The sequence below is a fragment of the Monodon monoceros genome, unplaced genomic scaffold (assembly GCF_005190385.1).
Source record: "Monodon monoceros isolate NGI ecotype Baffin Bay Population unplaced genomic scaffold, NGI_Narwhal_1 Super_Scaffold_8, whole genome shotgun sequence".
In the NCBI taxonomy this organism is placed as follows: Eukaryota; Metazoa; Chordata; class Mammalia; order Artiodactyla; family Monodontidae; genus Monodon; species Monodon monoceros.
The window spans coordinates 115,224-142,236 of NW_021703785.1; the positions used below are offsets into that span (position 1 = coordinate 115,224).

Below are 27,013 nucleotides of genomic sequence, written 5' to 3' on the forward strand. Positions count from 1 at the left end.
ACTAATACCACAGAAATACAAGTCATAAGAGAACACTATGAACAGTTATATGCCAACAAATTGGACAACCTAGAAGAAATGGACAAATTTCCAGAAATATACAGCCTAACAAAACTGAGTCAAGAAGAAACATATAATTTTAACAGACGAATCACTGGATGTGAAATAGAATCTGTAATAAAAAACAACTCCCTACAAACAGAAGTCCAGGACCAGACAGCTTCAGTGGGGAATTCTACCACACATACAAGAAGAACTTATACCTATCCTTTTAAAACTATTCCAAAAAATTGAAGAGGAGGGAACACTCCCAAATTCATTCTATGCAGCCACCCTCACCTTGATACCAAAACCATACAAAGACACTACAAAAAAAGAAAATTACATGCCAATATCTTTGATGAATAGAGATGTTAAAATCCTCAACAAAATATTAGCAAATCAAATCCAATAACACATAAAAAGAATCATTACACCATGATCAAGCTGGATTCATTCCAGGCTTGCAGGGATGGTTCAACATATACATATCCATCAATGTGATACACCACATTAACAAAAACAAAGAGAAAAACCACATGATTATCTCAGTAGATGCACAAAAAGCATCTGACAAAATTCAACATCCATTCATGATAAAAACTCTCACCAAAGTGGGTATAGAGGGAACATATCTCAACATAATAAAAGCAATTTATGGCAAACCCACAGCCAACATAATACTCAATGGTGAAAACCTAAAAGCCTTCTTGCTAAATTCAGGAACAAAACAAGGATGCCCACTCTCACCACTTCTATTCAACATAGTATTGGAAGTCCTAGCCACAGCAATCAGACAAGAAAAAGAAATAAAATGTATCCAAATTGGAAGGGAAGAAGTATACTGTCATTATTTGCAGATGGCATGATACTTTCTATAGAGAAACCTAAAGTCTCCACACATAACTATTAGAACTAATAAATGAATTCAGCAAGGTAGCAGGACACAAAATTAATACACAGAAATCTGTTGTTTCTTTACACCAGCAATGAAATATCAGAAAGAGAAAGTAAAGAAACAATCCCATTTAAAATCATGTCAAAAAATAAAATACCCAGGAATAAATTTAACCAAGGAGGTGAAAGATCTATATGCTGAAAACTATAAAATGCTGATAAAAGAAACTGAAGATGATACAAAGATATAGAGGGCTTCCCTGGTGGCACAGTGGTTGAGAGTCCACCTGCTGATGCAGGGGACACGGGTTCGTGCCCCGGTCCGGGAAGCCCCCACACGCCGCAGAGCGGCTAGGCCCGTGAGCCATGGCCGCTGAGCCTGTGCGTCTGGAGCCTGTGCTCTGCAACGGGAGAGGCCACAACAGTGAGAGGCCCGCGTACCTCAAAAAAAAAAAAAAAAAAAAAGAAATAGAAAGATTTCCCATGCTCTTGGATCAGAATAATTCATACTGTTAAAATGGCCATACTACCCAAAGCAATCTACAGATTTTATGCAATCCCTATCAAAATACCCATGACATTTGTCACAGAACTATAACAAATAATCCTAAAATATATATAGAACCACAAAAGGCCCAGAAGTGCCAAAGCAATCCTGAGGTAAAAGAACAAAGCTGAAGGCACAACACTTTCAGATGTCAGATTATACTACAAAGCCACAGTAATCAAAGCATCATGGTACAAAAAACTGACATACATATCAATGGAACAGAACAGAGAGCCCAGAAATAAACCCACACACCTATGGTTAATTAATCCATGACAAAGGAAGCAAGGATATACAATGGAGAAAAGACAGTCTCTGCAGCAAGGCGTGTTGGGAGAGCTGGACAGCTACATGTAATCAATGAAATTAGAACACTCCCTCACACCATATACAAAAATAAACTCAAAATTGTTTAAAGACCTAAATATAAGACATGACACCATAAAATTCCTAGAAGAGTACATAGGCAAAACATTCTCCAACAGAAATCGTAGCAACATTTTCTTAGGTCAGTCTCCCAAGGCAAAAGAAATAAAAGCAAAAATAAACAAATGAGACCTAATTAAACTTAAAAGCTTTTGCACAGCAAAGGAAACCATCAACAAAATGAAAAGACAACCTACAGAAGGGGAGACAATATTTGTAAATGATGTGACAAACAAGGGGTTAATATCCAAAATACATAAACAACTCATAAAACTCAGTATCAAAAAAACAAACAACCCAATCCAAAAACATTGGCAGAAGACCTAAATAGACACTTTTCCAAAGAAGACATACAGATGGCCAACAGGCACATGAAAAGATGCTCAACCTCACTAATTATTAGAGAAATGCAAATCAAAACCACAATGAGGTATCGCCTCACACTGGGCAAAATGGCCATCATTATAAAGTATACAAAGAGTAAATGCTGCAGAGGGTGTGGAGAAAAGGGAACCTTCGTTCACTGTTGGTGGGAATGTAAATTGGTGCAGTCACTATGGAAAACAGTATGGAAGTTCCTTAAAAAAACTAAAAATAGAGATACCATATTATTCAGCAATACCACTCCTGGGTATATATCTGGAAAACACAAAAACTCTAATTCGAAAAGACACGTGCACCCAAGGTACACAGCAGCACTATTTACAATACATAAGCCCCCTACATGTGAACCTTCAAGTTGCGAACTTTCAAAGATGCAAACGTGTGTTCCATCAACGTCAGGTGTGAGTGAAACTGCAGCTTGCCCTCCATCTCCTATTGCTGACGACCCTTCAGCTCTACCATCTCCCACCTCCTCTCCCTCCTCCAGTCAGTAACTCTTCTTGCCTGTTCACTTGATGCCAACCCCTGTATGCCAGCTGTTGTACTGGACTACTGTACTTTTCAAGGTACTGTATTGTAAGATTAAAAATGTTTTGTTTTTTGTGTTTATATATTATTTGTGTGAAAAGTATTATACACCTATTACAGTACAGTACTATATAGCCGATTGTGTTAGTTGGGTACCTAGGCTAACTCTGTTGGACTTACAAACAAATTGGACTTATGAACATGCTCTAAGAATGGAACTCATTCATATGTACGGGGCTTGCTGTAGTCAAGATATGGAAGCAACCTAAATGCTCATCAACAGATGAATGGATAAAGAAGATGTGGTATATATACAATGGAATATTACTCAGTCATAAAAAAGAATGAAATTCTGCCATTTGCAGCAACATGGATCGACCTACAGATTGTCATACTAGGTGAAGTTAAGTCAGACAGAGAAAGACAAATGCTATATGATATCACTTATATATGGAATCTAAAAATAATACAAATGAATATATATACAAAACAGAAACAGGCTCACAGACACATAAAACAAACTTATAATTACCAAAGGAGAGAGGGAAGGAGGGAGGGACAAATTAGGAGTATGGGATTAACAGATACAAACTACTATATATAAAAACAGATAAGCAACAAGGATTTACTGTATAGCACAGGGAATTATATTCAATATCTTGTAATAACCTATATTGGGATATAATCTGGAAAAAATGTCTGAATCAGTTTGCTGTACACCTGAAACTAACACAATATTGTAAATCAACTAAACTTCAATTTAAAAAAATCGTAACTCTGTTAATGATGTAAAAGAAAGCACCATGACATGTCATTAATATTTTCCTTACTGTCTTAGGGGTAAAATGTATAATCTTTCCATTACTTATTCTCAAGCAAATAGTGTGAATGTGCCAGTTTTATACTAAATAAAAGGTTCTTTTTCTTTCCTGGTTAAAAAAAAAAAATTGATTCTCTGAGAAAAGATGATGCTGGTTTCATTTCAGGACTTGGTGCCCTCTCACTGGACAAGAATAACTGCTCTGCAAATACAGACTCTCAGGGCAGTGAGCTCCCTAGGATGCTGTCAGAAGCTACGATCCTGCACCTCAAGACACCTCAAGACTCTTGGTTAGAAAAAACATTTCTGTTTGGAAAAGCAGTTGTAAGCCTGCAGGATTACAGCTGATACTCTGAGCAGACGAAAATGAAGTGAAAGGTTATCCCCAGTGAATAGAAGAACCTTGCTTCCCGTGTCCTCCTTCTTGGGTGCCAGCTCATCTTCACTCTTCTCCCTTCCTGGTGTCTCTGCTGCCCCCACAGGGCCGCCCCCATCCTGGCTCCCCTTCTTCCCTCGGTCTGGGGTGAATCCTTTCCCCCTTTTCAGCTCTTCTTTGCTCCTTCCTGAAAACTTATCCAACTCATAGTGAGCTCTATGTTTTCTGCTGTCATCCAAGTGGTATCTTTGTGCTTCAAGTTCTTTTTCTCGGAATCTTCTCTCCACGTCCCTTTGCTCTTTATCACTGTCATTTTGTGACCTGTGATTCAACACAAATTATCAATAACCTTACATAAACTGCTTGTCAATTACCCGTCTTCCCTTCCAGACTACAAGTTCAAAAGCAGGCAGGGGTTATATAAGTCTGCTCATCACTGCAGTGCCAAGTTTACACATGATGGGCACACGACAGGCATTCAATAAGAAACTTTTGAAAACATGAATAAACAATAGTAATAACAATATTTACTGTTACACTTGAGTCACACATATGTAATAGGCACTATGCTAAGGTACCACATACACATATTTTTATAATTCTTAGTAAATATAATCCTCCCTTTTTTTACAGATAAAGTAAATGAGACTAAAAGTACTCAAGGGACTTTCCTAGCAGCCCAGGTGCACATCCGTCGTGACACAGAGCTGGTATTTACAGCTGAGTTTCTGTTCCAAGCAGAGCTAAAATTAACTAAAAAAATTAATGCATGCATATATCAAACTGAATTAAATGAACAGTAAGTAAATAAGTTGCTGCTTAGCTCATCTGGTTCTTAAAGTCCTTCTCTCCACGAGCCTCATATACGTACGTCTGTGGCTCCCCGCACGCAATGGCAGCAGGGCTGATGGGAACGAAAAGAGCTACAAGCACAAATCTGTACCAGAAACATGACAGAGGCACTGCTGTATCCTAAGCAATGACAAGAGATACGCCCGTAACATAAACCAGAGGGACCGTGGATTTGATAGTCATGTACAAATTAATCTTATCAACAAACCAATTAACCAGAATCCCTATACAGAAGAAAGAAAACCTTTATCACAACTGTGCAAGAAAGGTAGTAAGAAGTCATTCCAAGTTCTGTGATTCTGGGCAAAAAGCAGCCTCATCCCATGACCTTGCCATTTCCCCTCCAAACTCACCCCTAGCCACCCCTCTGAGCAGAGTGGTCCTGGGCTCCAGGAAGCTCTGCAGGCACCCACGTGCAGGACATGGGGAGGAGCCCTGGGTCAGGGGAACAAGAATCCCAGCTGCACACGGCCCCCTGACTGTGGACCCAGGAGGGAGGGGCTCCCTGCTCAGAGGCTGCCGTGCATCCCGTCCCCAGAGCACTCTGCTCAAACTCCTCTCATGAGCCGCTGTGCGTGAGCAGGCGGGGGACACCCCCGCCGCATAGAGGCGGGGCCAGTGGACACCAGCATCCACGGCTGCTGGGCAGATCCTGGCGGGACCAGAGGACTGACCACTCCAACAGAGAAAGGGCAGCACTTGGGACTCTATTTCTGTATCACAGAAGATCTCCAGCGCCTAAAAGGCTGGGCTTTCCAATTTACAATTCTGCAGCTACACTGAAGGAGGTCTGGAAGATCAAAAGGGCAAGATATCTCAAAAGACAGAGGAAAATTACAAACTGATAAAATCACCAAGTAAAGAGAGTGGGAAGGAGATCTTGAAGCTGGAAGTGCAGAGGCAGGAATCCAAGAGAATAACCAGGAGAGGAGATATGGAGGAAACAACACCAGGACACTTCCCTGTTTGAAGACAGCCTCGGGGATGCAGACTGGGCAGTCCACCATCAGCGTGACTGCTGGCCAAGGAGAGACAAAGCTGTGGGCAAGAGCAGCCCAGCAAGCTCCTGAATTCCAGGTAGATTATGAAATACAAGCACTCATACTGACAAAGGATATACAACCACAACTCGATGACAACCTCGGGTGCTTAACATGGTCAGGGAAACAAAAGCACGGCTCACCTTTCCCTGAGCTCCTGCAGCGAGCTCTCCAAGGGCTTGGGCTTCATGACTGCACAGCTGGGACCGAGTTCCTGTTTCCCATCTCTGGTGTCAATTTCCTCTCCTCTTTCTTTTGGCTTCTCAGTGCTTGGCTCCTCTCCCTTTTCTGATTTCTTGAGAAGTTGAGAAATTATAATGATAGTAAAATATCACTTTAGGAGTATATTATAAAAGAAGGTATTTAATAAATAATTTAAAATATACACCAATATTGAGCCCAAATGTTTGAATAGCAAAAAAACATAAGCTAAAGGTCCAATGAACAGGTTTTTGGTTAAATACACAGGGGAACATTCTTTCAATGAAATACTTTCTAGTTATGAAAAACAATTTAGGATAATGTGATTAAAAAAGATATTATATTAACGAAGAAAAGAATGTTACAAAGTGGAATGATCCAATTTCTATTTGCATGTTCATTCACTCACATAGAAAAACCTCTAAAAGGCTTGCAACACTGTGTTAAGAGTTATTATTTTTAGTTGGCAGAAATGAAATTATTTTCTTTCCTTTCATCTACAGGTTCCAGTTTTTCTAAAATGAACAAGTATTACTTCGGTAATAAGGAAAAAAATTTTTTTAAAGGATGGCTTTATATTAATGACTGAGAATAGTTTTAAAAACACCTATTACTCTCTTTCTTGAAACAGATTTAGAAGGTTCCTATGATACGTTCGTTTACGTATGAAATTAGGCCTCTTCCTCCCTGTTCCTGCTCTTTGAACTTTAAGTACCACAGGTACAGTCAGTTTGTAGAACATGAACCGAAGTCTACTTGTGAGAATTTTGTTCTCACTTATAAAAGTGAACTTATGTAAGTTGCAGCAGACAAAAACTACACACAGATACACCTAGACTAAATGAGTCCATTTAAGGATGAAACATAGACCGTCAGGCAAACGCTGCAAGCTGCTTCTCATCAGTGGACTATGTTCCCTGCCTATGGGGGATCCTTTCAGACAACAGTGTATCTTTTTTTAATTAAAAAATTAATATATGCAAACCACAGGGCAGTGCAACAGTATAAGTCTCCATCCATCCAACAAATAATTTTGTGCACCTATGAACTGTTTTTACAATATTTCTGAAACCAAAGCTTTTTCCAACACCACCTCCCCAGCTGTCCAGCACAGGCTGGGTGTCCCATGACTCAACCCAGTTCTGACGCTATCCACCTGGAATTAATGTCAGATCCCACAGGACTGTCCCCACTTCAGAGGCCAGTTGCAAGTCCCAGGTTGTCACCAGTACTTCTGACTGGCCGGCTATAAATTCAGGGGGTTCTTGAATGATACTGACTCATGGAACTTAGGGAAGTGCTTTACTTACTATTACTGGTTTATTATAAAGGATACAAATCAGGCACAGCCCGATGGGAGAGATGCACAGGGCTCTCTCGGCTCCACCCCCTTGGCAGCGGGATACGTGTGTTCACCAGCTGGGATGCTCTTCAAACCCCACGCTTCAGGGACTTTTATGGAGATGCCGTTACACAGGCATCATTGATTAAACCTCTGGCCATGGATGACTGAACTCAATCTCCAACCCTTTCCCTCTTTAGAGGTGGGGATGGGGCTGGAGGTTCCAATGCTATATCACGCCTGGTCTTTCTAATGAGCAGCTCCCATCCTGAAGCTATCCAGGGTCCCAGCCACCTGTCAGCTCATTAGCATACAGAGGACACTCCTGTCACTCCAGAGATTACAAGGGTTTTAGCAGCTGTGTGCCATGAACTGGGGTAAAGTCCCTGGGCTCAGGGCTAGGAACCCAGTTGCGGGTAAGAGACAAGCGCCCACAATTAAGGACTCACACTTGATAGTCTTGCCAAGGCGGTGGTGGCCATGGGGGTGGGAGGACGGTATACACAGTGACAAAAATAGAAAGCCGTGAACCAGATAATCTCAGGTGGTATGAAACGCTACAAACACATGATAAACAGACTAAAAGGACAATGAGGTGTGGGGCAGGGGAGGAGGGGGAATGGTTTCTCAAGGGGGTCAGGGAAGGCAGGGACCAGACAGTGGGGGGGGGGGGCCCCTGGGGGGGGGGGGGGGTCGGGGGGGGGGGAGCCCCCCGGGGGGGGGGGGGGGGGGGGGGGGGCGGTCAGGCCAAGTGTCCCCGTGCAGCCCACATCTATGCTTGTTCTACATGCGTGTAACCTATCTCACACACACATCTGTTTCTAAAGAGCTTCGTGGAAAAGATCGCACAACTCTTTCAGATAACAACAGTATTTATAGCCTACAATTTATATACAGTATTCGGGAATTTTACTTGTGACTTTGGTAACCTGACTTCCTACTTCAACTTGAGCTCACTGCTTAGTTTTCAAGTCTCAGAGGAAAATAAACCACTGGGTGGCTCTCCTTGAATCATATTCTTCTTTACTGTTAAAAACAGCCACGAGGACCTCTGCCTCTTTACTTTTAGGGTATTAATACAAATTCTTTTGGGCTTTTTTTACAGGTTTTATTTTTTAGGTTTTCCTTTTTTTTTTTTAATTTGAATTCTCTAGATGAATCTTAGGTCAGAGATCCCCAAACTGAGCACAGACGCTCACTAAAGGCCACCCTGGGAGTCAAATATGTACTGTCAGGTCAGAACACCAGACACTCGAAGGACAGAGCTGTGGGCGGCCCACGTCACTGGGGTCTAACCTGCCACCAGGATTCTGTTTTACCAGATTCAGTAAGACTAAGCCTTTCTCTTGCTGTGCCTGTGTTGGTTTCTTTGTTTCTGTATGAAGAGCCCCACAGTTACTTGGTTTCTTTGTTTCTGTATGAAGAGCCCCACAGTTTGTGTTGGTTTCTTTGTTTCTGTATGAAGAGCCCCACAGTTACTTTTTGACATCATTTGCTTTTATGTCTTTGGTTTATTCTGGATTCTAATTCCATATTCAAACATGTAAAAATAAAATGCTATATTCCAAATACTGTAAGTCTTACTTAAAATTATAGGCAAAATTGTAGGCTACACGTTTTAATGATTCTTCTTGAAAAACTCTCAAAGCTGTTGACAAAAATGCTTTTCAGAATATAAAGCATTAGGTGCTATTATTCTTTGCTGAGAAAGGTAAAGGAAAAGGTTAGACAATATTTGCATACCTGTAGATGGATACCTACTTGCCCCCTGGTCATGACAGAGCTGTCTTTCCAAGATGACGAAGGCCCTCCCGTAATATTAAGGTTTCATTTTATTATCTTTCAAGGGCTGTTAGTTTATACTGTTGAGACTACATATGACTGTTATAGGAAGTATATCTGCTACGCTTTTGTTATGAAAAACTGTGTTCATACTTAAACCACATGGACAAACAGAGGACACTCTCAGAGTTATTTCCAGAGGGACACCCTGGCTACACCCATTATTAGGTCCATGTCCTGGCAGAGGTGGGATGGACGATCTTCATTTAATAATCTTGACTGGGCTCCTCAATTTCATCAGTGTTATTAACAGATTATGAGATTTTAAAACTACATAGATCTGTAACAATTGTCATCAAAGCCAAAATGAAGGAAACCACTCTGGCTGATTTCTTGCGGGTCAAACGGCTACCTACTCATCTTGCCCACTGAGGTTTTATCTTTGCAGTAAATGTGCTGCAGCAACATGACCTGGCCCACACCTTCCATCAGGTTGAGTTTTTCAGCAAATCCTTGAACTTAAAAAGAGCCATTTCCAGCAACAGTCTTCAGAGGTTATGTTATTCATTAGTGCTGCTGTTCATCAGATACTCCAGGTCTTCCTCCTAGCACTTGCCATGTCCCTCAGCTTGAGAGTAGGTGGGGACGTGCACCGCGTTTTGGCCAGTGGAATGTGGGCACATGGGACCTGTCACTTCTGTGTGGAAGGTTTAAGAACCAGTGTGCAACCTGCTGTGTTACACACCTCCTTCCACTTCATAACGACTGTGGGAGCAAATGCAAGATGGAGCCCCGTCAGCTTGGCTCACTGAATGGCTATGATGAGCAATGCACAATGGACACGTAATGTGAACAGGAAGAGAGCCTCAGCTGCACGAAACCAGTGAGGTCTTGAGACCATTTTTACTACAGCATAGCCCAGCCGGTTCTGATCGACACAGATGGCTGTGTGTGTCACAGGAATATGGTTAAGAATCCCCTCCATTGCTAGTGAGCCCCATAGGACCACCTACGGGAGACACTGTTTTAGAAGCAAACGCCTAGAAAAAGCTTTGCTTTCCTTGAAGAAATGGCATGCTTTCTCCTCATGGATAGTGAAAACTACGTTTCTGATCAACTTTTCTGTTTTTGACTGCCGAGCACATCAGAAACTAATCTATGGCTCAACTACAGCAACTGTGGTCTCTTCCCTCTCCTTTCCTTTCTGCCTCTGTTCCCTCAAGTCCTGACCTTCCATTTCTTTCCTTTATATTATACAATGTTAATGAACCCCTAAAAGGCACCTTAAACCCTTTGTGGAAGAGGTAAGATTCACATGAGGTTGAAATCTAGGCTTAAAGTTATCTGAGCAGAATACTAAGAAGGTAGGGGCTGACCCCAATTTAGGCAATAAATTTTACATAGAGGGTAATTCCCTCTGTGGGAATTAAACCACCCTCATAAATGAATGCATCAGTCAAAGGAAAAATTGGGCAAGAGACGTAGAAACCGGGCTTCCCTGGTGGCGCAGTGGTTGGGAGTCCGCCTGCCGATGCAGGGACGCGGGTTTGTGCCCCGGTCCAGGAAGATCCCACATGCCGCGGAGCAGCTGGGCCCAGGAGCCATGGCCGCTGAGCCTGCGCGTCCGGAGCCTGTGCTCCGCAACGGGAGAGGCCACAACAGTGAGAGGCCCACGTACCGCAAAAAAAAAAAAAAAAAAGAGACGTAGAAACCATCGCTGCTACCACAAAAGAAATGATACAACCCAGTTCTATGAGTCAGTCAGCATAAAGAAAGGCCAGTAGACACAAAGCCAGCGGGTTTCAAATGTGTAGTGTTTTAGTTAGGAAATCTTTCTTGAAAGGCAAATATAAGCAGAAGCCCAGCCTACAACATTTAAATGTGGGCTCCTCTGGGTGAAGTGCTTCTGTCACACCCAGGAACCTGGTCCTCGCTCACTCTTCCACCTATGTGGTCCCCCAAACACAGCAAGCTCAAGAAAGCCCTGGGGCTCAGGGAACACCATCTGAGAACCACTGTCATAGAACAGAGAAAAAGAACTATAATAGTGAAAGACTACACTAATGAAAATGTTCTGCAAGTTCTGAAGAGCTAAAATACCTAAAAGGTTGAACCATTTTTGGAAAAAAGAAATGAAACGTCTCCTCAAAATTACCTTCCTCCTTACTTCTTTCTCAGCAGTTTTCTGCTGTTTTTCTGCTGCTCTCCTCTTACATCTCTCCTCTTCCCTTCTCCTTCTTATCTCTTCTTCCCGTAAGCGCTTCCTTTCCAACTCCCTCCTCCTCCGTTCTTCTCGCTTTTCTTCTCGAATTCTCTAAAGATGGGGAAAGTATGTGTATAAACTGTCTGCACAGACATGATGGGAACAAGAAGGCTCTTCACTGGGTAAAAGGCCAGACCTACCTGCTTTTCTAATTTTCTACTTTTAATATACTCCAAAAGAGGTGTGGTTCTTCTAGCTAAAATACAAAAATTGCAATGTAGTGTTTAACTCTAAACTAAGATTTCTTTATTTTAAATACTTGCTTTCAATTTAATCTTTAAAATAATTAAGGGAAGGCTATATCATTTTAAAACTTTCCTACTCTATCACTATAAAGTCAAGTAATTTGGAGGCACTGACAGACTTATACACACTAGGCATTTAATTCCTGAGTCTTAAGGGAGTCCCATACATTACTCACAAAAATGTATAAAGCGAAAAAGCAAAATGAAAACAATACATTAAACTTCCCAAACGTTATAACGTATTTATATACAGACGGCCCTCCGTATCCACTGGTTCCACATCCGCAGATTCAACCAATTGTGGATCAAAAATATATGGGAAAAAAAATTCCAGAAAGTTCTAAAAAGCAAAACTTTGACTTTGCAACTCAGTGGCAACTATTTCCATAGCATTCACAGTGTATCAGGTACTACAAGTAATCTGGACATGACTTACCGTATACAGTAGGATGTGGGTAAGCTGCGTGCAAATATAATGCCCTTTTACAGAGGGGACTTAAGCACCCACAGATGTTGGTACCCATGGGGTCAGGGCGGGGCTGGAGAGGAGTGAGGACTCTGCCCTGTACAGCGGTGGTTCTGGGCTTGTCAACTAGGGCAGAGCTGAGACCTACCCGGGTGGGGCTGGGGAGCCAATGCTGAGGCTCCACCCGCCTTCCCTCCTTCCTTACAAACACCCGCCTTGCTCCCCCAAAGGACTGATGTGGTGGGTAAATAGGACCCTGTATAAGAAAGTGCTTTACAAGCCATAAAAGTGTATCATTTACTAAATACAAGATGCACAACCACGCAGTACAACACTGATTTAACCGACAGTAGAACCGTTCTCGCTTACTAGGCTTGGCGACAACCACGTACGAGGAAGCCGGTCCCACGGCTGCTAAGTCTCAGAGCTGGGACCGCGCTCTGAAGACCCTGATATGCCTGCACTAATCTGTAACTTCAGAGTGAACTAACATTTGCATTTAACCCACACTGCTCAGCCTTGACCATAAGAATCCACTAAAGGTCAAAATCTAAGAAAAGAAAAAGGCATTTGCCATGAATTGCCTGATTAAGACAAAATTTAAATAGGCAGAAAGAGGAATCACAAAGTTCTACAGGCTCGTCCTGGGCTAGTGGATTCTAAGTCACATTTATTCATTCAGTAAATAATTACGGTGCACCTACTGTGCACCAAGCACTGGGCGAGATGCTGGGAATGGGAGAGGACAGGCTCGTCCCTCCTCTGCAGGAGGGTGGCTGGACTCTGGTGGGAGATGTGTGTGTGATCAGCAAGTGGATATCTAACAACTGCCCAGAAGTGAAAGATCTTGCTACTTCCCTGCAGCGGCCCTGTACAAGGGCATTTAAGAAGAAGCAGTAAAGAAATAGGACGAGGAGGGTGAGTTCTGTAAATAATTTCTAATTTGCTGCTTCGTTTAACTCTTCTGAAATTTATGTTCTACAGTGAAATCACGATTTGCCCTCAATACTGTTTCCTCCCCACGTCAGTCCTGGAGCCATAACCCACTGATCTGCTCAAGTCAGGCTCCTGGAGGCTTTGATCCTTTCTGCTTTCTTACTCTCACACCCAATCCTCAGCCGGTCTGGTCAGTTCAACCTCCAGAACACATGCTGACTCTGCCGCCCTCGTTCAAGCAGCCTTCCCTGACGACAGCGAGGGCCTCCTAACCAGAGCCCAGCTTCTCCATCTTATGGAGCAACCAGAGTGACGGGGAAAAAAAATCAATCAGACCACATCACTCCCTCGGTCGCCAGCTGTCCCTCAAATAAAATCCAGCCCATCATGCTGTGGTCCCACCTCTCCAGCTACTCTGCTCCTTGCCCACCATGTGCCAAGCACACAGGCGTGCACCCCGCTCCTGCAGGCCCAGAGCTCCAGCTCCAGCCCTTGTGTTTGGAGTTCCCCCTTCTTCCATCTCTTGGCCCAGCTGGTCTCGGCTCAAATACAGTCTCAGAGGGTTCTCTCTCTCTATCCCATTATTCTATTCCATTACGTCTGTGGCACTTATCACAAGTGGAAATACTCTGGCTTGAGAATTTCTGCATGTGTTTGCTACAGTCACCCCAGTAGGAGGGCAGCTGCATGAGGGCAGAAGCCTGTGTGTCCTGTTCCAGTGCTGTCCCCGTGCCCAGGCTCAGAGTCGGTACCCAGTCAACATGTGCTAAGCACATCTCCATAAATACTTCAGTGATTAAAGATCCTTTGAGCCACACATTAAATCACCTCTTATAAAATATAAAACTTCATTATTAGACTAACGAAGAATGCTTCAATAATGTTAACCTTTTTTTATTAATTTACTCAACACATATTTACCAAATACCTAAACTTGCTCAAGCAATTACATGCTAAGACTACAGAGACAAAAATACAGTTCTCTTGGGGGGTGGAGAGACAAAGTGAGAGGAGAGTTAATGCAGAGAGAGACAGACAAATAAGAAGATAAATTATCAACAGTGTAACCATTCTGTCCTGTAAGTCTTGGTGGGTGAGCAGGAGGTAGGCATGGGGAAGGGAGGGCAGAACAGGTGGGAGGGGCACCGGGCTGCACGGTGAGGCCCCAGCCCCGGCAGAGGCAGGAAGGGAGACACTTACAAGCATGTTTGGGAGAGACAAGCAGGTTGCCTGATAGAGAAAGGAGTTTCACGTCTACTCTTGAGTTCTGGGGGAATGCTGCTAGGAGAGAGCCGTTTCCAAAATATTCCACTTGGGGGTAGAGGGTTGAAGGCCTGATTCAAACCGGATTCTGTGCTCTGGCTGGGCTTATCCACTCATCTGCCTCACTCGCTCAGGGGCCTTGATAGTTTTTTGAACAACAGCAAGATGACCTCATACTTAAGCAAAGCATCTCCTTTCTATGACTGCTCTTTGCAAAGATGACTGACTTCAACTTTGAGACATAAGTTTACCTGATGCAGCCCGGCACACAGCACTCCAATGTCTTCTCTACTGCTCATTCAGAAGCGTCATAACTTTGAAACAAAGTGACTGTAACTGAAAACTCAGGTGTTCTCCCTCCATCAACAGATGCTCAGAAATATTTTCCCAAGTTACCATCCTGCTACCCTTTTCCTTTTGTCAAAACTGGGAAATACTCTGTATTTCTGCCAAGCCTGTCACATGTGTCAATTTTCTATAATAATCATGAAAAAGGAAAAACAAATATATACTCTATAAATACATATCTCAATAAAGAGGAAAAAAATGAGCAAAACAGACCAATAAGTTCTCTTGTCTTTGCCTCTATGTCCCCCAGAAGAGTTTCAGGATTGGCACTAGTTTTCTCCTCCTCCACACAGTAAGTTTCTAAAAACTTCTTATATTCTGGATCTGTAAATTAAGATAGAAAGAAAATAAATATATTCTTCCCCATATAGGGAGAGAAATTATATTTGACCAATGTGTTTAATTTGACCAATGTGTTTAATGCAGTTTCACAATCCAGCATTTGAAAAAGGACTCACCATCTTCAATGCTTCCAGCTTGGGTGTCTTTTTTCTTTAGCTTCTTTTTGGCTGTCTTCTGGAATGGAGCAAATTCTACCACTGCAGGATATTCTAGGCCTTTAACAGGAAACAAATTACAAAAGTCATTCTGAAATTCTGTATTCATTTTAAAACAATAGTCTAGCTTACTTAAGCACTGAGCATAGCATTGACAATATTACTGTTTAAAATATAATTATACTTTCAAGTAACAGTAATCTTAGCACATCAAACTCCAGATTTAAACAAAGGATGAGCACTTATTTACTAAATAACACAATTCCTCATACTGTAGTTGTGGTTACATGACTGAATACATTCAAAATTCATTAAACTGTATACCTTAAAGTGGGTTTTTTTTACCATATGTAATTTCTACCTCAATAAACCTTATCACTCTCCCACCAAAGAGTTTATTTTGGAATACCTTTCAATAGGTGTCCTAGTAACATCTTACATTTTTTAATTTTAAAGGGTTAATTCAATTATCAATCTGGTATATGAGTTCAAGGAAATGACTCTGTTTACAAGAGACACTCAGCTAAAAGAGAGGGTTTCAAAGGGTGTTCATGATATCCAGGTAAGATTTGCTTCAAATAGAAAAATCTAGAATGAAAGTCACTTGAAGCTGACTCTGCTGTTATGTAGGGGTGGCGGGGAACAGACACACAGAAACGCTCGCGGACAGCATCTGCCTCACGGAGAGAGGGAACACTTCCACCCTGCTGCCAAACCCGCTGAGGGATCGCTTTCACATTTGCCAGAGGGCTATGATACTTTAACTCTCATGTATCTGGAAGACACTTTTGAGTATTTATTTTATCCTCAACTACTCAGAATAAAGTCAAGAACCAGGAGGAGAGCAGGGCTTCAGACAGACAGGGACAATGTCTGCTTCATTTTCAGTGCTGCATCCGTGATGCCTAGTACATAGTACCAGGATAAAATAATTTACTTTGGGAACGTAAAAGAGTAAAGAGTTCACCTATCCAGAAAACTCATTTATGTGAAAAACTTCACTCTCTGATGATGATACCTAACTAGGTTGTCACCACTACACAAAATTGCTATTAATTCTTTGGTTTATATGTAATTTTAATTTTTAACATAAACCCATAATCACAATAACATACTCAAAATTTATGAATTTATTTTAGATTAGCATCTAAGGACTCAATTAAAATTCACAAACATCCAGCAAAACTTAATTAATGTACTTAGAAATTACAATAAAGAGTTTAAAAAGCCAATGACCCAACCTTTACTGTCAATGAAGATATATCCATCAAAACGATCTCTGAAAAGCAGGATGTCATCAGGATTTCTAAAATTAATGTATGCTCTTGAATAGAGATGAGGATAAAGACTGAAAGAAGAGATAACAATGAAAACAGTAAAAAACTTAAGACTTCTTTTAATTTTGTCTTTTTTTTTTTTCTTCTTTTCTGGATACAACAAACTACTTCAGATAAAACCTTTATGCCAAAGAACAATTTGTCAGTTAATTACAGCAATCTGGATATTCTTTAGCAAATAAACCAAAAACGAACAAAATATTAACCGAGATCTTTTTAATGATTTGGGAGAGACACTTTAGGTTGGTTTCTCTACTGCACAGAGCCAGGGTTAAAATACTGGTGCTCAGAGGTAGAAAATCAAAGGCAAGGTTATTCAAAGATCATCCCTAATCACGTATCATGATTGCAATACAACCTAGTCACGATTCATTCAGAGAAGGAAATGTTGTATTGTAAATGAGCTCCTTTACTGATTTAGAGAACACATTTAGGTATCTTAAAAGGGTATTTATTGTAGCACATGGCATAGGATCTACAGAAGAACTAAGCCTTTCCCCTCTAGCTCACAGCTACCAATGTCCTTCATAGGTGGGACCTTTCAACCCCATTTCACAGATGAGAACACTGAGGCTCAGAGAAATTAGGTGCTCACAGAGGGAGCAGTTAGTAAAATGGTGGGACTGGGATTGCAATCTGAGTCACTCTGAGTCCAGTGCCTGACCTCCTGTAACTGTACTAGTTTTCCTAAACTTTAGTCATTTCAAAAAATCATGTTTATGTTGTTTTTTTTAACCAAATCTACATTTACCTGTGATATTTTTCTTTGACTGAACTGACATTTTTTTACTTAAATGTATTTATTCAAAAGGAAAGTTTATAATGGCTACCATAAATGAGAACTCATGATATTGAAGAGAAAAAGAATAATAAAGATAATAAGAAATCACATAGTGAAAATCACCAAATTCTAGCTGAACTGTCATCTGTTGGGCTAACTTGAGGTCTGCTCTCCTTTTTAATAAAAAGGAGATTTTGAAGTGTTAAATTATTGTCAGAAACATCTTCCTACCAAGCTGCAAAAGGTAACTGAAAAAGATATAACTTAGCGGGCGTGGGTTGAGGGTGGGGATGTCAGTGATAGAAGGGAACACTAGGGGCTGCTGGGGTCTGGAATATTCTGCCTGTTTATCTGGTCTTAGTTACATGGGTGTGTTCACCTGTAAAAATTCATTAGGTTATACATCTATTATTTATTCACTTTTCTTTCTTATATCTTAATACAATTTACTTTAAAAGGTTATATGAAACAAGGTTTAGTGATATCCAAAATAAAAAAATTAATACGTTGTTAGACTGCTTTCCTTTTTAGGCTATGGTGGTGGAGATCTTCAAATCTATTTTAGGGAAATTTAATTATCTGCCTACTTAGAAATAACTTGCAGAAATAAAGGCCTGCACTGATTTCCGCATATATGTGGGAACGAAGATGGAAACAGAGATGGCTTCTATTGTCTATATTCCTTTACCATCAACTGACAAAACCCCTCAGCCTTCTTTATTTTTTGGCCATGCCGCACAGCTGGTGGGACCTTAGTTCCCCGACCAGGGGTTGAACCCGGGCTCCGAGTCCTAACCATTAGGCCACCAGGGAACTCCCTCTCAGCCTCTTAACGTTGGTAAAATCTTCTCACCTGAGATCAGCAGTAAAGAGCCCGAAGTAATCATGTGCAGGAAGGGGGTGAAGCTGCTGTTCCAGCTGCTCCTTGGTGAGGCTGGGAGGAAGCCGCCGGATGACCACCTGGGGAGAAACGCTGGCTGGGTTTCCTTTCACTAGTACTGTATTAAGCTTACCTGAGAGCTTGGTCACCTGTGTTTATGCTCAGAGTAAAATCTAACCCAGGAGTCCAGCAGAAACACGTATTTTAGTAAAGATTAAGGAACATATGCATGGAGAACATGGCTGTCAAAAGAATAACAAGGGCTGAATAATGTAAAAGGGATCGGTGGGGTCAGAAAAGGCTGGGCATAGCAGCCGTTTTTCATAAAATCTTTTCATTAAAACCAGATAACTGTTGGTATGTGCCCGCCTCCACGCTCCCTACCAGGAGGTAAGGTACATGCAGGGCAACATCCACAGCAGCACCTTCCGCCTCCCGCCCGCAGGGTCCACCCGCGTCCACTCCAGCGCCACGGGCTCTGCTCTCCCGGCTGCGCCGTCTCCCCTGGACCGGACCTGACCCTCGGCAACGTGGAAGACTACTGCCCGGCACTGGTAAGCCCAGCGTCCCAGCCTCGACGGGAAACACCTACAGGCTGAAGTGACTTTTCTTCCTCCAAAGCCAGAAAAGATCGCGTCAAGGGCGCCCTAGCAGCCCAGACGCCGCGGGGTCAGCGCAGCCCGGCCGCTGTCCGCGGTGCTGAAGCGCCCGCGGCTCCGCCCCGGAGCGCAGGGATACCGCACCTTCGGCCCCGCCCCTCACACCGCCCCGCCCCCACCTTGCTGAGGACCGCCCTCTTTTCCTCGCGAGGTTCGACTGCACCGGCCCCACAGCCGGAGGACCAGGCTACTGGCGCTTCAGGCTCCCGCCGCTGAGACTCCCGGCGGAAGTGGCTTTCTGTGGGCGACGGCTTCTCCTTCCCGCTCGGACCCCGCGTAGTAACGGGCAACCCTGGGCCCCCCTCTCCCTCCTTCTCCGAGCGCATCCCAGACCCGCCGCCGAGCCGCTGCAGCCTCTCGTCAGGGCCGAAATCTCGCGAGGACTGGGCTGCCCCACCCAGTCCCCACTGTTCAGAGGCCGCACGCCCCCTCCCCCGTCCCTGGCTGCAGTTCCGCATCCCTCTCTCGTACTCCGACTTCCGTTGCCGCGCCAGTCCGGGCCCCGGGGACGCGCGTGGGGAGGGACGTTTGGCTCCTGGACGTGGGGGCGGGGGTGGGGGGCGTATGCGGGGCCAGGACCTGCAGCTGGAGCTGGGTTGCCGAGGGCGGGCCCTGGCCCTGCGGGGGCGGCCCCGAGAGCAGCGGCCAGTTCGGGGCCGATGCCCTGGTCTCCGTGCAGCCCGACTTAGAAGGGTCTGGGGGTGGACGGGGGCTTGGCGGCCTCGCCCAGGAGCGGGTCAGCGAGAAATTCGGGACCTGAGGACTTGGCTCAAGCGGGAGCCTTGAATTGGGCTGTGCAGGGCTGGATCTCTTTCCCACCGAGAAGAGCTGGCCGTTTGGCTAAACATCCCAGAGAATGACATACACATGCTTAATAAAGTGTTTACAGCTATTTATTCTTTTCCAAGGAAATCTGAACGTTTCATCAGAGAGTAGCAATTACATTCAGGAAAAAGCAAGCGATTGACAAACAGCACAAATCAGTACATGGCTTTCCTCTACGGAGTAGAATAAATGCCCCAGAGTTGAGAGAAGAAATTGTCCGCAGAGAAAGAAGGCTCACTTCGACGGTCCTTAGGACTCAGGTGGCAAGGACTGGAGTAGCTCAGACTCACGGCACTCAAAATAGGGCCTTATCTCCACACCCTCTCCAGCATTTATGGCATGGACATATATACACTACCAAACGTAAAACAGATAGCTAGTGGGAAGCAGCCGCGTAGCGCAGGGAGATCAGCTCGGTGCTTTGTGACCACCTAGAGGGGTGGGGAGGCATTAATTAAGAGATTAAGGGAATCGGGCAGCCGCTGGGAGTAAATCCAGGTTTAACTCAATCCAGTCCTTTATCCCTGAACCACTCACTACCTATGAACACAATTGAAATGTGTCATTTTAAATGGGCTGAAAGACTCAAAAGAGCAGTTCCAAACCTGAGTTCTCTAAAACCCCAGAAAGGAGGCCAGGAGCAGTTTTCATTATTTCAAATAAAGTCTAAAGGAATCCTATAGGAACAAACTATGCTGAAGTTGCACACACACTAGATCCAGTTTCCTTTCCTGTCTCCAATCAACTCGGTATTGAAAGCCTAGTTCTGCTGATCAAAAGCTCTTATTGTGACAAAGAAAAGGAAAATGTGGTTGTCGGAGAAGATGGTTTATTATATCCTGAGGGTGGGAGGGAGGGGCACAAGGGGCTGATGGTGAGAAATGGCAGAACTTCAGAATTCGCGGTGGATGGAATTATTCTTTAAATACAATTTTATAATACCAATTTCAAGACAGTGAATGACATACGCTTGTTAAATCGCTCATGATTTTATATGAAAGAAAAGTACAGCGTAAAGAATATCTATCTTCCTACACATTACTCAGCATGTTTTGTTTAAAATACACATAGAATTACATCCAAAACAAAGCAGTATTAACTAATCTCCAAATGTCAGTGAACCTAACCCTAACTGAACACTCCACCCATAAGCGTGGTCCTGGTCATAGGAAGGGTTACATTTTGCTCCAGAGCACGGGTCTAATTGATGGATGACCATGACCTAAAGCAACTGGTGACCGTTACACTCTGTTTTTCTTCAAAGATGACAGCACAGTCACTTTAAAGGTGGCAAGAAGGCTGACTTTTTAGGAAACTAGGCATTATTATGAGATACTAGAGTCATATCAGAAAAATACTTGGCAGTACAATTACACACTACCCCTCCTTTTTTTTGACACTTTCTGAAGACTAAACATTGATATTAAACTTGTTAATGTGAAAAACAGCTTAGTCAAATGTCTTGAAGTTCTTGTTCTTTTATGTCTTAAAGCACTGTCAACAAGGTTATGGGTTAATTATCAGGCGTTCACTTTTCCAGAACATTAAAAAAATCACACCACGTGATCGATGAAAAAACTAAATGAAGCAATGTTATTGTCTGGTGGGTAAAATAAGTGTGGAAGAGTATTAATACCTTCATTTTTATTTATTTTAAAAGTGATTATTTTCAGTTCCATAATTTGATTTTCCAGCCCAGCTAAAGAGAGGAGAGGCATAAAAATAGGCACATGTGATGCTTGACAGAGAAGAGATAGAAAAGCCATTTGCCTGACAGAGAAGAGATAGAGAAGCCATTTTAAAAGAAAAATGAAAAGTCAGGAACACACTATTTGAGTCTAAATAGCAGTAGGCAACTCAGGGACTCTAAGCGCCTCACTGCACACAGCCAATGTGCAGTGTGAGGGGCTGAGACAGGAAATGGGGCCTGTACGCTGCCTTGGATGCATCGCTAGCTGGGCTCAGATTCCTCACCTGTACAGGTCTTACTCCAAAGACTGACGGGAGGTATTAGCACATGGGGACCTCAAGAAATGACAGCTATTATTCTTCTACCTTATAAATCATATTTTTCTGCCTTAGCTATTATATTTCTAACCTTTAAAAAGGTACAAATATATAAGATACATTTTAGGCTAAGATAAAAAGTTTTAGTGTTTAAGAGAGAATATTAGGTGCTTGGAAAATTCATTTCTATACAATACCTTATTTGTTAATGATGCTGTAAATAAATGCCTTGGAATAAAACATTTTTCTGTGAAAAAATAGGATAATGTGTCTAATATGAGGATAAGAGCTTGAAAGAAAAGATTTGAACAAATGAAGGACCTAATCCCATCTCTTTATTAGAATGACTAAGAGTTGTTCTTTTTTTTTTTTTTTTTTTTTTTTTTTGCGGTACGCGGACCTCTCACTGTTGTGGCCTCTCCCGTTGCGGAGCACAGGCTCCGGACGCGCAGGCTCAGCGGCCATGGCTCACGGGACCAGCCGCTCCGCGGCATGTGGGATCTTCCCGGATCGGGGCATGAACCCGTGTCCCCTGCATTGTCAGGCGGACTCTCAACCACTGCGCCACCAGGGAAGCCCCGAGTTGTTCTTTTTTTATTATAATTTATTTATTTTTGGCTGCATTGGGTGTTTGTTGCTGCACTAGCTTTCTCTAGTTGCCGTGAGTGGGGGCTACTCTTTGTTGTGGTGCACGGGCTCCTCATCACGATGGCTTCTCTTGTTGTGGAGTAAGGGCTCTAGAGCGCAGGCTCAGTAGTTGTGGTGCACGGGCTTAGTTGCTCCGTGGCACATGGGATCTTCCCGGACCAGGAATCAAACCCGTGTTCCCTGTGTTGGCAGGCAGATTCTTAACCGCTGCACCACCAGGGAAGCCCTGTATAAACTTTTTAAAGACAATTTTAACATGTCTTTCATGGAATAAGTCACCTGCCAATGGGTGAAACTATAAGAAATTTTCTTTCTTGCCCCCCAAAAATGTGCTACATCATTTCAGTAAGTTCTGCCACAACTGATCCGGATGCTTGGACAAGACAATTATCTAAACTATGACATATTAAAAATGACATATTACAGGAGAAAAGCAGCTCCAAAACTAAGACTCCCTAATTAGCTCAGGCTCCGGCCCAGAGGACTGGGCGTGGCTGTATTTAACGGTCTGGGAAATGGCTCTGGAAGGATGCTGGCTCAGCATTACAAAATTCCTGGATTGGCCAAGATGGTGGAGTAGAAAGCGACTGAGCTCACCTCCTCTTACGAGCACACCAAAATCACAACTATTGGCAGAACAACCATCCGTGAAAAAGACTGGAACCTTCCAGAAAAGATCTTCCACAATTGAAGACAAAGAAGGAACCACGAGATAGGTAGGAGGGACGGACTTGCGATATAGTCAAGTCCCATACTTCCAGGGCCCCAAAACTTGAGAATAATTACATTGCAGAGGTTCTCTCAAAGGAGGGAGGGGTTTGAGCCCCATGTCAGGCTCCCCAGCCCAGGGGTCCTGAACTGGGAAGACAAGCCCCCAGAGCACTTGGCTTGGAAGGCCACAAGGACTTACTTTTGGGGGGGCCAGAGGGCTGAGGGAAATAGACTTCATGCTTAAAGGGCACACACAGAATCTTACACGCTCCAGGACCCAGGGCAGGGGCAGTAATTTGACAGGAGCCTGGGTCAGACTGGCCTGCTGATCTTGGAGAGGCAAGAAGCCACTGCAGCTCACCCTGGGGACACAGGCGCTGGCGGCAGCCATTCTTGGAAGCTCGCTCCTTCTACCACATGGACACTGGTGCTGGGAAGGGCCACTGTGGAACCCTTCCTCTAGCTTATTAGCCCCAGGACACAGCCCTGCCCTGGCCCAATAGCTTGTAGGCACCACTGCTGAGACGCCTCAAGCAACTAACTGAGTGGGGACACAGGCCCACCCATCAGCAGAGAGGCTGCCTTGAGACCTCCCGAGCCCACAGCCGCCCCTGGACAAGGCCCTCCCACCAGAGTGCTCAGGAACCAGCTCGGCCACCAATCGGCAGGCACCAGCCCCAGAATCCCCTGGGCCTCAACCCTGCCCTTCAGGAAGCCGGCTCTAGCATCCAGACCAGCCTCATCCACCAGGGGGCAAACGCCAGACGCAAGAAAACCACAGCTCCACTGCCTGCAAACCCAGCCTGCCCACAGCCAGCCAGACCCTACCCTGGGACCAGCTGGGCCCCAGCCCTGGCCAATAGAAGGCCAACACAAGCTTCAGGACACCCTGGACCCTGGACCCAACTGTGTCAGAACAATTCCCCCCAACCAGAGATCCAACACCAGCTCTGGGACCCCTGGGCCCTGCAACCAGACCCCAGGACCTGGCTCTGCCCACCAGTAGGCTGGCACTAACCCCAACACCTGGGTTCACCCACCAGTGGGCGGGCAACAGCCCCAAACTCTTCTGGACCGTGACTCCGCCCACCAGTGAGCCAGCACTAGCCCTGGAGCCCGTGGGGATTCTGCAGCCAGCTGCCTCCTGACCAGGCCCCACCAAGCAGCAGCTAGCAGCCTCCACACAAGGCAGAGCTTGGCAACCAACCAAACCAGGTGCCAACCAAGCCCACCAGACTGCCCACATAGTCAGCCTGCCACAACAGAAGGACCCACACAGTCCTCACAGGGGGAACACCTAGAGCATACAACTTGGGAGACAAGAGGGGAGTGCACTGCTGCAGAGGACGTCTCCTACAGAGGGCCACTTTTCTAAGGTGGTGAAACGTAACCAACCTACCAGATACATAAAATTACAAACAGCAGCTTAAGTGAAATGAGGCAACAGAGGAACGTGTTCCAGACGAAGGTACAAAATAAAACCCCAGAAGAGCTAAGTGAAGTGGAGATAGGCTACCTACCCAAGAAAGAGTTCAGGGTAGTGATTGTAAAGATGACCCAGGAACTCAGGAGAAGAATGGATGCACAGAGCAGGAAATTAGAAATATTTAACAAAGAACTAGAAAATATAAAGAGCAACAAAACAGAGATGAAGAATACAATAACTGAAATGAAAAACACACTAGAAGGAATCAACCATGGACTAAATGATATAGAGGAACAGATCAGTGAACTGGAAAACAGAGTAGTGGAAATCACTGATGCTGAAAAAAAGAAAAAAGAATGAAAAGAAATGACCGTTTAAGAGACCGCTGAGACCACATCAAGTGCACTAATATTCACATTATAAGGGTCCCAGAAAGAGAAGAGAAAGAGAAAGGGGCTGAGAACATATTTGAAGACATAATAGCTAAAAACTTCCCTAGCCTGGGAAAGTAAACAGTCACCCAAGTCCAGGAAGCACAGAGTCCCATACAGGACGAACCCAAAGAGATACACACCAAGACACACAGTAATTAAAATGGCAAAAGTTGAAGATAAAGAGAGAACATTAAAAGCCGCAAATAACATACAAGGTAACTCCCATAAGGCTATCAGCTGACATTTCGGCAGAAACCCTACAAGCCAGAAGGAAGTGACACGATATATTTAAAGTGATGAAAGGGAAAACCTACAACCAAGAATATTCTCCCTGGCAGGGCTCTTATTTAGATTTGACGGAGGTCAAAGCTTTATAGACAATAAAAGTCTAAAAGAGTACAGCAACACCAAACCAGCTTTACAAGAAATGTAAAGCTTCTCTAAGTGAAAAAGAAAAGGCCACACCTAGAAACATGAAAATTACGAAAGGAAAAAGCTAATCAGTAAAGGCAAACATAAAGGAGAGGTAGGAAATCATCTAAAGCACAAAGCTAGTAGGAAGGTTAAATGATAAGAGAAGTAAAAATCATCTATATCCACAATAAGCAGTTAAGGGATACGGAAGACAATCAGATGCAAAATATGATATCAAACATAGTAATCGTGAGAGGAGGAGCGTCCAAAGCAGGGATGTTAAAATGCATTTGAAATTAAAAGATCAGCAACTTAATTCAATCATGTATACGTACAGATTGCTATATAAAAACCTGATGGTAACCACAAACCAAAAATTTGTAATAGATACACACAAAAAAGAAAAAGGAATCCAAATATAACACTACAGGTAGTCATCAAATCAAAGCAGAAGAGAACAAAAGAAGAAAGGAATGTAACAGACCTACAAACAAACACAAAACAATTAACAAGATGGTAACAAGAACATAATATCAATAAATACTTTAAATGTAAATGGCCTAAATGCTACAATCAAAAGACACAGAGCGGCTGAAATCAACACGAAAACAAGACCCATATATATGCTGCCTACAAGAGACTCACTTCAGATCTAAAGACACACACAGACTGAAAGTGAGGGGATGGGTTCGTGCCCCGGTCTGGGATCCCACATGCCGCGGAGCAGCTGGGCCCGTGAGCCATGGCCGCTGAGCCTGCGCGTCCGGAGCCTGTGCTCCGCAGCGGGATAGGCCACAGCAGTGAGAGGCCCGCGTACCGCAAAAACAACAACAACAAAAAAAAAACAACAAAAAAAATTAAAAAATAAAAGATATTCCATGCAAATGGAAATCAAGGGACAGCTGGGGTAGCGATACTTATATCAGAAAAAATAGACTTTAAAATAAAGACTGTTACAAGAGACAAAGAAGGACACTACATAATGATCAAGGGATCAATCCAAGAATATATAACAATTGTAGATACACACACCCATCATAGGAGCACCTAAATACATAGAGCAAATATTAGCAGACATAAAGGGAGAAAAAGACAGTAACGCAATAACAGCAGGGGACTTTAACACTCCACCTACATCAATGGACAGATCACCCAAGCAGAAAATCAATAAGGAAACACTGGCCTTAAATGACACATTAGACCAAATGGATTTAATAGATATATAAAGAACATTCCATCAAAAAGCAGCAGAATGACACATTCTTTTCAAGTACACATGAAACATTCTCCAGGATAAGTCATATGCTAGGTCACAGAACAAGCCTTGGTAAATTTAAGAAAATTGAAATCATACTGAGTATCTGTTCTGACCACAATGCTTTGAGACTAGAAATCAATTACAAGAAAAAAGCTGCAATAAATACAAACACTTGGAGGCTAAACAACATGCTACTAAACAACCAATGGGTCACTGAAGAAATCAAAGAGGAAATAAAAAAGTACTTCAAGACTAATGAAAATGAAAACACAACCACCCAAAATCTAGGGGACACAGCAAACACAGCCCTAAAAGGGAAGTTTCTAGAGGTACAGACTTATCTCAGGAAACAATAAAAATCTCAAGTGAGTAACCTAATCT

At 43.4% G+C, this 27,013-nt stretch overlaps 1 protein-coding gene across 11 annotated transcripts in view; it reads right to left on the minus strand.

Moving 5' to 3' along the window:
• UPF3A (UPF3A regulator of nonsense mediated mRNA decay) overlaps nucleotides 1-19,267 on the minus strand; it is a 45,658-nt gene extending 26,391 nt beyond the window's left edge. For 5 of the 11 annotated variants that reach the window (XM_029210532.1, XM_029210534.1, XM_029210530.1 and 2 more), the window contains exons 1-9: nucleotides 19,029-19,254; nucleotides 18,224-18,330; nucleotides 16,494-16,600; nucleotides 15,214-15,312; nucleotides 14,969-15,079; nucleotides 11,638-11,693; nucleotides 11,390-11,548; nucleotides 6,053-6,204; nucleotides 4,044-4,338 (exon numbers count right to left, since the gene is read on the minus strand). In XM_029210532.1, coding sequence (XP_029066365.1) covers nucleotides 4,044-4,338; nucleotides 6,053-6,204; nucleotides 11,390-11,548; nucleotides 11,638-11,693; nucleotides 14,969-15,079; nucleotides 15,214-15,312; nucleotides 16,494-16,600; nucleotides 18,224-18,330; nucleotides 19,029-19,235 — 1,293 coding nt within the window. In that variant the 5' untranslated portion in view covers nucleotides 19,236-19,254. Of the gene's footprint in view, nucleotides 1-4,043; nucleotides 4,339-6,052; nucleotides 6,205-11,389; nucleotides 11,549-11,637; nucleotides 11,694-14,968; nucleotides 15,080-15,213; nucleotides 15,313-16,493; nucleotides 16,601-18,223; nucleotides 18,331-19,028 lie in introns of those variants that run through there. The other 6 variants (XM_029210528.1, XM_029210529.1, XM_029210527.1 and 3 more) reach the window with 6 other exon arrangements.
• Nucleotides 19,268-27,013: the final 7,746 nt, after the last annotated feature.